Raw genomic sequence first — 12,147 nt, forward strand, 5'->3', positions numbered from 1 at the left:
ACTCACCACATAGTTCATTGTGGAGCAATTTGCAAATTCATAATGGATTTATAAGAAATAATATTCTTCACCTGATTATACCTTGTATGGCCCTTTTATTAAAGCCAATGGAATAAGATTACATTTATAACTATGAAAGGAACATGTAAAGAGATTTAGAATAATGTAGTATGTCCAGGTAACTTCCTAAAGCCTTAATGTGGTACGTGAGTAAAGTTTGCAGGCTCCAGATGATATAATGAAAGGTTGGAAATGTCCATCTTATTAGCCTTGCTTTTGGTAGCAGCTGTATGGCAGGTATTCATAATTAAAATTCCAATAGAATATTTGAAGTGGAGGTTTTCCATGTTGCTTGTTGAAAGGAATCCATCTGCTAAAGAACCCAAGCATTTAGGGAGTAAATGTGCCACTTTGTTACAAAGTTGAATATCTTGACTTAGTATCCTCAGGATGGAGGGATATGCTATTGCAGCTGCTCATTCAACTCAGCCAGTTTGAAAGTTATCTCTAAAATATCCTAGATGCCTTTATAATTGCCTAATGAAGTACCTTGTTTGCATCAAAAACTATGGATCATTTTGTTCAATATTTTTTCATGTAATCTACTTCCAGTATAAAAATTCATTCCATTTTAAACTAGTTGTTGAAAACCTAATGTGTGCCATTTAGCATGCTGAATGGTGGCTAGTCATAGTTATCAAGGTAAATAAGTACACTGCCTTCAAAATGCTAATAATTGGGCAGCCAGGGTGGCTCAGTGGTTTAGCGCCACCTTCAGCCCAGGGCCTGATCCTGGAGACCCGGGATTGAGTTTCACATCAGGCTCCCTGCATGGAGCCTGCTTCTCCCTCCTCCTTGTCTCTGACTCTCTGTCTCTGTGTCTCTCATGAATAAATAAATAAAACCTTTAAAAAATGCTAATACTCTAGTAGAAAAGATTAATAGAGAATCAATGAAAAGGTATATTGAGGTCTATGAAAAGAAAAATGCAATGACAGAGGATGATTTAAAAAAAAAGAATACCTCAACCTGTTAGGGCAGGGGAGGGTGTTCAAGATGTCTGCTGAAGAGAGAAATAATCCTTAAATATGAAAAGGAATAAGCCAGGCAAAGAGTGGTAGGGACTTTTCAGAAGGGGAAAATGCCATCTGCAGCGGCCTGGAGGTAAAAGACACTATGAATGATGCTTTTAAGAAATTGGAATTAGTTCATTATAATGGGGATTTATGAATAAGTGCAACTAGAATACTCATACTAATAGACAAATATAAACTAGGATTGATCATAAAGGACTAATAAGAAAGGAAACTGGAAAGGAAGGTTGAGCCAAGTCATTATGGCCTTAACATCCCTGCTAAAGAATCTGGAGTTTATCCAAAGGGAACATCACTAAAGGATTTTAATCAAGGCAGTAACATGACCCAATATGAATTTGAGAAAGATATTAATGCTTCAGTGAGAAGAATGAATTGGATGGTCATCAAGGCAAAACTCCAGGCAGTGATAACAATTCAAACCCTAATGAAATAGTTGCTGAAGGAGAAGGAGATTTAGACTAAGTAATGATCAAGGCAGAAGTCACAGGACATAAGGTTTGATTAAATATGCAATGGAGGAAGATGGAGAAGTCAAGGATGACTCAAGGAATTTGACTTGGGCAAATAGTTCAACGTAAAGATGCGTGAAGACAGAACTGGGGAGACCATATGCAAAATTCCAGGGATAGATAGTAAAGTAAATTTTTCATTTGATGATTTTGAAGTACTTACAGTCCTTTTGAGTAACGACATCCAGTCTACTGTTAAACACTTTTATAATCATTTAATGGTCTGGTCTGAAGAAAAATTGCTAGTCTCAAAATATAGATGGTGATTGAAGCCATAAGAGTAGATGAGACCAATCATCAGTGGCTGGGGAAGGAGAAGAGAAGAGAACTAGAAAACAATTTGCCTAAAGAAACATAAAGCAGATCACTTACTGAGTATTATCTTATTTTATTTATTTTTCTTAATGCAGTAATGAAAATTTACATTTTAATAATGAAACTTCTGTATAATTGAGTGAAACAAATAGTCTCTAATAATCAAATAGTTCTGATATCCAGAGTTATGTGTGATTGACTAAAGCAGTGCCTTCTGAGCTGAAAATCATGGTTGTTGCTTTATAATCAACATTTCTGTCTCTGGGATCTTCTGAATCTAGATATTTCCATTCTGTGTTAATTATCTCTTGCTTACCCATATGAAGCAAAGTCCTAGTCTGATGATTCCCCTATTTGTGTTTGTAGCCCAAACTAGAATCGATATGGTATTAAGGAGTTGCATTAAGGAAACACGATAGCAGATCAATCCCAAATCTGAACTGAGCTCCAAACTGGCTGATATCAAAGTAGTTAATTTCTCATTTATACAAAGTCCAGTTAGCAGCAGATCTAGGGGTAGGACTGTACCCAATGCATCCATTCATCACTCTAGGCTGAGGGAGGCTCTACCTTTATCTCATGTGCCTTCCATGTTTGCCCTAACCTACCAAGCCACCAGATAAGGAAAGAGCAGTAAACATTGGAATAGATCCAAAAAGTAAATTTCAATGGTATAACAATAAACAGTTCATCCCAGAGATGAATACCTTAAACTAATCGGCGTTTCTACTTTACCAAAAGGTCCAAGGGGGTCAAGGACATATTTCTCATATTTACCAAAGCATCTCAAATACTGTACATACCAAATAGATGATGTTTAATGATGTATTAATTAATGAAATTTAAGATACTGCTTTTGCAACGTTTTAAAATAGGACCAGATATCAGACTATTCTTTACTTGATAAGAAGAGAAAAGGTCTTAGCACTACGACAAAATTGTGATGATTCAAAAATCAGGCCAGACCTTCTAGAAGCACTGTCAGGCTGAGATGATGCCTAGGCCAGCCAGATTATTTTAAGCAATCTACTAATGCATGCCCTGTAACAGCTTATTTTTAATGTATATTCATGTGCATATACTCACATGTAAGATGGAATATTCAAATAAAAATAATCAAGTCTAATCTGTTCATTCCTAAAGTGAATTATCTTGCATTCAGAAAAAAATTCAAATAAATTCAGTATGTGGCCATTTTATATATCCTCTATGTGAATTGAATATTATTGTATCATTCAGCTGCCTCCTCAGAGTATACAAAATTATTAGTTTAATTATTGTGTGAGGAAGACTGTTCAATTTTCTAACCCTTTCCCATACACAAGTTGCTACATATTTGCAGTCAAAATGTCTTCATGTTTGCAATATCTAATCTCTCAGCATTGTTCTTTTGTGTATCATTTCTGCATTCAGAGTACCAAGGGGGAAATAATAGCCTGACCGTTTTATGTGGAAATAAAGTCTCGAATGTGTTTTAGAAAAAAAAAAAAAAAAGGTGTAACAAGGCAGTGTGGAGTGGAAAAATTGAAGCCATGAAATTACATTTTACTTTCAAATTTGAATTTGTTTGTTGATGAAAAGTTTGATAGTGTCAGACAAGTGCCATATTTTAACTCTTAGCAATTTAGAGCACACTGGACTCTGCTTTCAATTACTGATATCATTTCCTCCCCTTTGCTTACTTTCCAGATCGCTTTGCTATGCTAGCCAACAATAATCTGCAGATTCTCAACATCAATAAAAGTGATGAAGGTATATACAGGTGTGAAGGAAGAGTAGAGGCTAGGGGAGAAATTGACTTCCGTGATATCATCGTTATTGTTAATGGTAAGCAGAGAATACTTTGTATGTATCTTATTATTATTGCATGTTGGGAATATGTTTATTGAAAGGGCAGCCATGCACACGCAGCATTCTAATACACCTCTTCTTTACCTGGAGGAAATCTCCTCATCCCAGCAATAGAATCTGTTACATTGTGTGTAGCCTCAAGGACAGGATCCGTGACTTATTTAACACCATCCTCTTCTTTTACAAAGATTCTCTAAGACACTAGCTGCCTTTTTCTGGCTTTGTAGTTGTTGAAAGAATGCTAAATGAAACCTAGTAAAGTATCATACTAGATTTTACTTTTAAATTGCATGAATCACTTGTTGCTTAAACTAATCTATTTAACAGTTTTGTAGGTTTTCTCAAATTTAAATTTAATAATTGATTCCACAGGGAGATTGATAACCAAGTTTATGATATCACGATGACATCTCTTCTTCCAAACTTGGCTTCTCCTGCTATATTTCCTGCCTGTGTTAACATGACATTCTGTGAGCCCAGATGATATATTAATGTTATCCTGGTTGTCTCCATTTTGGTAATCTAATCTGTAAATGACATGTGCCTTGCATACTTTTAACATCTTTAAATATATTCTACTATGATATCCCTCCATAAGAGTGAGCCTTTCAAAAAAAATTTTTTTCTGGAATTGCTACAACCTTTTTCCTTTACTCTTAGTCTCATGATTTCAACAACTTTTTCTCCATCCAGCCCTCCAACACTTAAAATTGTCAATGCTTCCCATTACCTTTGAGCCAAAATCAAAACCACTTTTTTTGCTATAGGAATCCTTTTATGATCACCAGCCCCTCTTCCCTAACATTCAGCTATGAGCAGCCTACGCTTCAGCCATATGGAAATACAAGTAGTAACAGTACACAAATGCAGTTTTGTTTTTTCTTCTTCTTGAAAATAACACGTTAGGGGTGTCTAGGTGGCTCTGTTGGTTAAACATCCGGCTCTTGATTTCAGCTCAAGTCATGATCTCAGGGTTGTGAGTTGGAGCCCCACATCAGGCTCTGCACTAGTCATGGAGCCTGCTTAAATGCTCTTTCCCTCTCCTGCTACCCCTCCCACCACAAAAAGTAAAATAACAAGTTAGTGATAACTATAATGATAGGATTCTGTAAGCAGAATGTCATTTGTTCTTTTTAGAATAGACAAAATATAATATTAAGGAGTTAGCCACATGTTTCCTGTGAGTTAGAGCAAGGACAGAGAAATGAATCTGTGTCTTCTTCTGTATTCTATCCCCATCCCACCATGAGCTCTCTCTCTCCAGGGTCTTGAAGACTGGAGAATACTAGGAATCTCATATAAATCTAAAAGAGTTCATTGGTCTTTTCTTACTTGCAGCAAATGAGTTTAACCACAAAGTTCTTGCTGAAGGAGAAGGAGAATATTAAAATACTGCTATCTTTTTTCTCTCCTTCTCCAAGTTGTAATTCATTGGGATTTATGGATAATATAATGGAATAGACCAGATGGTATGACATGAAAACTAGACAGCTGGTAAAAATTGCACATGCTCATGAAGGAGGCCAAAGGGCCAGGCTTTCAGAGAAGAAGCTTTTCTCTTTTAGAAATGCAGAGTCCAGTATCTATTAAGAGTACCATACCCCAGATGTTTTGACCTTCAACACAAGGGAACAGTTTCAGTGCATGAAAAATAGTTTAAAGTGTAGATGTGTATCTATATCTGTATCCCCATCTACTTCTATTACCATTAAGCATCTTTAAACTATTTCTATTATGTCCAGTAAACAAAGATAACTTACACTGTTTAATTATTGACATTTTATACTGTGCTTTATTTTCAAAATAATTTAAGCTGGCATATGTTAAGTATATTTTGTCACAGACAAATCATTGTGCTGAGTATTATTTTATGAAAATGGGGATTATAATATTCTTACATATAAAGTTTTGGAGGCAGTATGTAAATATTTACTATTATATGTTATATATATGGATATATATGTCAAATTATGCACATATTTTACACTAAAACATTAACTGAAGTCTGATACTACAAAAGAAATGTTATCTAGCCAACATAGCATGTTCACCCTTCATTAACTATTTTGTTATTGTAATTTCTCATGTAATACACTTAATAAGTGTTCTAATCCATTTCCATACTAGTTTAGCTGTGAATGTTTATACATGATTACATTTATTTCAAAAGAGGCATTATTTGGGTATGAGTGTGTTGGGTTAACAAAGTTTGAATCTTCAAGTCCATCGTGGTGTACGCTCAAAGTGGAATATTTAGTTCTGAATGTCTATTCCTATTATGTCAGGGTTCACAAGTAGATAAACATGAGATTTTATTTTTTTTGTACCACTCAAATCAATCATGTAGACGGTTTTCTGTTCTGCCTGCATCAGATGGAGCCTCCCAAAGGCAGGCAAATCATTCTCCTTCCATATCCCAATTTCCTCTAACAGAATCAACTACAGATCCTAATCTGACCTTTGCTCGATCATTGCTTTATCTCTGCTTCTTCTAATTAGTCACATTTTCCCTTTCTGGTCACAGACACTCATACCTTAGAATTCCTGGTGCCACTACTCTTCAAAATAACAGTGTTCACAAAAATCAGCCATTGATTTATTTCGCTTCTGGATGATGCAGTTGGACCCTGTCAAGGGAATGCATTGACTAATGCCACCAGTTCATCTGTGCTTTTCTCTCACATTTTGCCTTTACTTCAGCCAGAAAAATCATTCTGTTCTGGTCTTATTGACTCTGGTGCTGCTTACTGACTACTGGTTCCTTTTACATTTTGAACTCTTATTAGAATTATCCCCCTATTAATTCTCTCTAATAAAACCTCTTAAAGATGTTTCAATGAAAAGTTCAAGGGTACAAAAATAATTAATAATAATAATAATAAAGCAATAGCTTTATCCACATTATCTTATCTCTCTTTTTAATTACAAATTTGATTTGTTCTATGACTTTTTCCTTAATTTATGTTGCAAGCCCTCTCTCTTAATTGCTAATAATTTTTATCCTAACTGATCTGGATTTTATCCTGGACCTCCTTTACTTGTCCCCTATTCCTCAAGTACACTGGAGTCCTGACCAAAGGCTCCAGGCAATTCCTTATGTACATTTCACTACTTCCTGTAAAATCTTGGCTCTGGAAGAAATTCTTCTCTTTCTTCTATATTTTGCTTTTGAAAATGTTTCCCTCAAATTTCCTTTCTTCCAATTCATACTTTTTGTTTCAATAATTAGTTGAAAGATATATTAGCTAGGTTCCTCTGTGGTACCAGCAGTATTAAATGTTAGGAATATTTTTTCTTTTCTTTTCTTTTTTTTTTTTTTTTTTCTAAAGATGTATTTATTTGACAGAGAATAGGGTGAGCCAGAGAGCACAAGCAAGAGGTATGGCAGCAGGTTTGGGGAGAAGCAGGCTTCCCACTAAGTAGGGAGTCGGATGCAGGGTTTCTTCCCAGCCCCCTGTGATCATGACTTGAGCCTAAGGCAGATGCTTAACTGACTGAGACACCCAGATGCCCCAGGAATATTTTTTTTCTTAACTTCCTCAGTGACTTTCTTACTATATTTTTTAATGCCTGTGTACAGTTTTTCACAAATACTTCTCTCCTCCGCTGAAAAGGTTATATATCACTGCTCAATGATATGTGGATTATGGTGCTTCTGGTGGGAAAGTTATGCATCCCCACCCAATTGATGATGTGACTGGTCTGGTCAATGGCGTATAAGCAAACACAGTATACATTATGATTGAAATAAGCTGCAAGAAGAATCACATGTTTCTTATCCTGTTCTTTCCTTCTGACATGAAACTAACATGACACAAAGAGAGACTTCTCATTCACCTTGGACATCATGTTGAAGACATGTGCAGCAGAGTCACAGCTGGTCTGCAGGTGCAGACACGTAACATAAATAAGAAGTTAAAGCATGATTTTTTTAAGCTCTGAAATTTAAGAATCATTTGTTATCGCAGAAAAGCAGACAATGCAATGCAGTCTTTTTCCTACTTAAAATAAGCAAATTAAATACTGTTTAACCTAGGGGTACTTCTAAAATTACTTCGCTGACTGTGGCACAGGCATCTTATAATCCTACTTCCCCCTGATGGTGATCGTTCTTATGATTTTTTTATCACCTTATCAAAATATTGGAAATTCAACTGAAGACTCTGGATAGAAGTTTCAATATTAACTTATATTGCATTTGTATATTTATTGAACAGGTACATATGAAGTGCTAACTGTATGTTTCACAGTATGTTATGCTCAAAATACTAGTAGGCTTAATGTAACATCATTTCCCTCAAAGCACTTAGATTTTTATCGTAATAACTTAAGGTAATCAACTTTACTAAAGTCCTTTATTGTTTATGAGGCAGTTGGATACAAAAGCATATACTAAGCGCAATTTATATGGATATACATGGACTATTTTATAATAAGAAGAGGCACCTAATGTGGCTTAAAGGGAGACATGCTTGGTATTTGGGACAAATCTATTGATGAAAAAGTGTTGCCTTACAGAACAGAGAGAGAGAGAGAGTGATAGAGAAATAAAACAGTATCTACAAAAGAGAAGAGAGGTATGACATGAAAAAGCATCCAAAAACTGTGACTGGATGTGATATTTTGGGGAGGGAGTGATAGTAGTTTTAGGTGAAGATACAGCTGGAAAACAGGTAGGGCCAGATCATGGAGGACTATGGACTATCTTCTATGAGACGGAGATGAGCTGACATGGAAGAACAGGAAAACTAGAGAGCAAGGGCATTGACAGAAGGATAGAGGCAGGGAGAGAAAGTGAGTTGGTTAAAGTGAAAGATAATTAGGGCCAGTGCTAAAAGACAGAGAAATGGAGAAGGAGATACATAATCAGGTATTATTTGAAGCAAAGTCTTTGTGTTACGCATGTGTCACAGAGGCTAGAGCAATCAAGGGTAATTTGATGGTTTTTAGTGTAGATTCTAGGTTTTCTGTATAATAAATGCAAACAGAAATGACCAACAAAGTGAGAACTAAAATATATCTGCTGAATTTGACCATTATGAGATTACCAGAGACATTAGAGTCAATGATAGCATTGAATAGCCTGGAAAAAATTCATACTGCAATGTCTTGAAGAATGTACATTGTACATTCATTTGAAGAATGAAGGTAGCAAAGGCACAGCATTTGTTACCCCAGCTCATTGGAATCATTTGTTAAATAGGAAACATCACAAGTTTGAATTAAAGACTTGAGGAAATGGTTGGAGTATTAGGACATTTGTAAGGAAGATAGTCCTTGAACATAAGGAGGATATCTTTTATGCTGAGCCTGGAGCAAGAGAGTCAGAAATGAGTTAGGATGTGGATAAATTAATTCAAAGATAGGTCTGGTTGATAATTTGAGAGAAATGTTGCCACATGAGTTCACTATTCTATTTCCAATCACCTGGCTTCGTCACTAGCAAACATTGATATACTCTGGATATTGCTCAAATATTTCTCCACGGTTTTATGTGTTTACATCTGCTCTTTATTGGATTTTCAAGTAAGCTTTCTAACATGCCTAAAATTTTGTTCACAAATCTTCCAGTGGCTCTCTTCCTTTTATTATTATACCTTACTTTATTACATATTTGATAAATTGGCTAGCCATATTCTCTATAAATTCCTGGATGCTTTTTACTAGATAGTTATATTATGCACCCCCCCACAGACACACTACTACAAAATCTTAGTTACATTTCTTAAAAGAAAATCAAAATCATTTCTGTCTTTTTAACCCATGCCCCATCAGACTCCTAGCCCTTCGTTAAGTAGAACAGTCTCTAAAGCTGCTCAGAAAATGTCCATACAAATGACAGGTCTGGAAATAAGTCTTAAATTTAAAGTGTAGTCAATAGAAAGTTATTTTTATAAAATGCTCTTTTAAAGTATAATGATTCATTATTTTCCAAATCTTTTGTAAATTTGTGGAGAGTGATCCACTAATTGCCAATTCAAACTTGGGATAATGGAAGCAGGAACAATTCAGAGTGGATGAAAAACACCTAGTGGTATAATTTTACAGCAATTGTGTCTTTAGTCTTCCTTTGAACATTAAAATCAACAGTAAGTGACAATGGCCAGAGATATTTGTGCAAGTACATGTCAGAATGGATAGTGCACTTTGTTAATGCAGTGGCCTTCAGGCAGTGATTTTGTATTCCTACCCATTTTCTACCCATTTCTGAAAATTAAGAACATTGGATACTTTTCTTTAAAAAAAAAATGAAAAGTCAGAATTTTCTTCTTTAAATTTTACACAATGTTATATAACATAAAGGATATAGAAAAATAGAAAAGATAGTGAACTAGCCTCTTTATCAATAATATAATTGAATCAACCATTCAGAGCAATAGGTTAAGTCAGTTTAATGACTGCAAATTATGATGGGATTTCTAAATAATGGCAATAATATGTAATTCACCAAAGAATTAGTAAATAGCATTTATCAAAACCAGACTATTTTCTGATGTTATTATTATTATTTTTTTACCCCTAATGGTCCCATTAATTTTGAAAGATTACAAGTCTAAGAATATAAGGTAGAATTTTTTTTTAATTTTTATTTATTTATGATAGTCACACAGAGAGAGAGAGAGAGGCAGAGACAAAGGCAGAGGGAGAAGCAGGCTCCATTTACCGGGAGCCCGACGTGGGATTCGATCCCGAGTCTCCAGGATCGTGCCCTGGGCCAAAGGCAGGCACCAAACCGCTGCGCCACCCAGGGATCCCTAGAATTTTTTTTTTCTTTTTACTTTTATCCAATGCTATTTTAGAAATTTCCAGGGGCACCTGAGTGGCTCAGTCAGTTAAGCATCTGCCTTCAGCTCAGATCATGATCTCAGGGTCCTGGGATAAGCCCCAAGTCAAGCTTCTGCTCAGCAGGGAATCTGTTTCTCTCTCTGGCTCTCCACTCTCCTGCTCATGCTGGCTCTCCCTCTCTCACTTTCTCAAATAAATAAATAAAATCTAAAAAAAAAAAAAAAAGAAAGAAATCTCCATAATATAGAAATGTGACAGATATCGGGACGCCTGGGTGGCTCAGCAGTTGAGCACCTCCCTTCAGCCCAGGACGTGATCCTGGAATCTCGGGATCAGGTCCCACATCAGGCTCCCCATAGGGAGCCCGCTTTCCCCTCTACCTATGTCTCTTCCTCTCTCTGTGTGTCTTTCTCATGAATAAATAAAATCTTAAAAAAAAAAAAAAAAAAGAAATGTGACAGATATGTTAGCATGAGAATCCACTTCCCCAGCCTCAGTGCTTGAGTTCAGCCAAGAAAGAATTCAGAGCCAAACTCTTAAATAAGCAAGGGTCAAAGTGAAACACTCAAGGTGGGGGAGTGGGCAGGTGTGACTGCATGCCAGGGGCGGGGGTCCAGGTTATCCTTTCTTTTTTATGTTTGCATAGGTTATGAGTCATAGCTAGGGTGGTCTCTGACTGAGGTTGCTTTCAGTCATCTAAGGGACTCCTCCTGCCTGTTGGGAGAAGTCTTTGGCTCTCTATGGTCTTTGTTGGAACTGCCATGGCAGCCTTCCCCCACAGGGAGGGAGGGTCAAAACAGCAATGTAAATGTATCAAAATGAAGCTAGAGTTTGCTATAGGACTGAATTTATAGGGAAGAATGCATGTGGATCCCCTGGGGTCTTTCCTTGCTGTTTGGAACTTGGTTTCCACCCTATATATCAGTCTGAAAGCACCTATTCCCTGCTCATATCTAGCTAACTGCCTATTCTATCAGATAGATAGACAGATGAATCACCTACGTATATCTAAGGACATTTTTTTTTTGCCTTTCCCATCAACATAAATAATTGGGGTGAATATTTAATATAGTTTCTTCCTTTTCTTCAATCTGTATTTCTTTTTTGCCCAGAATTTCCTAGGCACAAAGGGCATAATATTATATTTGCAAGGTTGTAGAAAAGCATACATTTATTTTACAAGGTATTCCTTTCCAAAGGCAGAATTATCCCATTGTTTGAATCAGATCCCAGCTCTGATCTCAACCATCCTCTGAATGGCAGTTTCCTGCTGGTTAGGTAGAGATCGGTGATCGGTCTTTGTAATTTTTCTGTAACCCTTGGTTAATAAGTACAGAAGTGAATACTATCATTTGTGAAAGCAATAACAAAAATTTCAAGAAATCTATAGTGGCTACAAGATTCTGCAACGATGGAAATATTTTACATTTCATGGAATCAATCAGTAAAGTAAAAGACACCATCAGCCTATTATCTGGCATTGTGCAGATGAATGACATTGAGGACAATTAGTGTCTAAATTACATTCATGATATTCATGAGTTCTGTTCTTCAAAGTCTGCTACGCTAAAGGATAACTTAGGAGGCAG

At 36.1% G+C, this 12,147-nt stretch overlaps 1 protein-coding gene across 3 annotated transcripts in view; it reads left to right on the forward strand.

Annotated features, from left to right (window-relative positions):
• Window positions 1-12,147, forward strand: part of NCAM2 (neural cell adhesion molecule 2) — a 515,691-nt gene that overhangs the window by 302,518 nt on the left and 201,026 nt on the right. For all 3 annotated transcript variants that reach the window (XM_077878867.1, XM_077878868.1, XM_077878866.1), the window contains exon 5: window positions 3,611-3,748. In XM_077878867.1, the coding sequence (XP_077734993.1) occupies window positions 3,611-3,748 (138 nt within the window). The remainder of the gene's footprint in view (window positions 1-3,610; window positions 3,749-12,147) is intronic.

Source organism: Canis aureus, chromosome 30 (genome assembly GCF_053574225.1).
Source record: "Canis aureus isolate CA01 chromosome 30, VMU_Caureus_v.1.0, whole genome shotgun sequence".
NCBI lineage: Eukaryota > Metazoa > Chordata > Mammalia > Carnivora > Canidae > Canis > Canis aureus.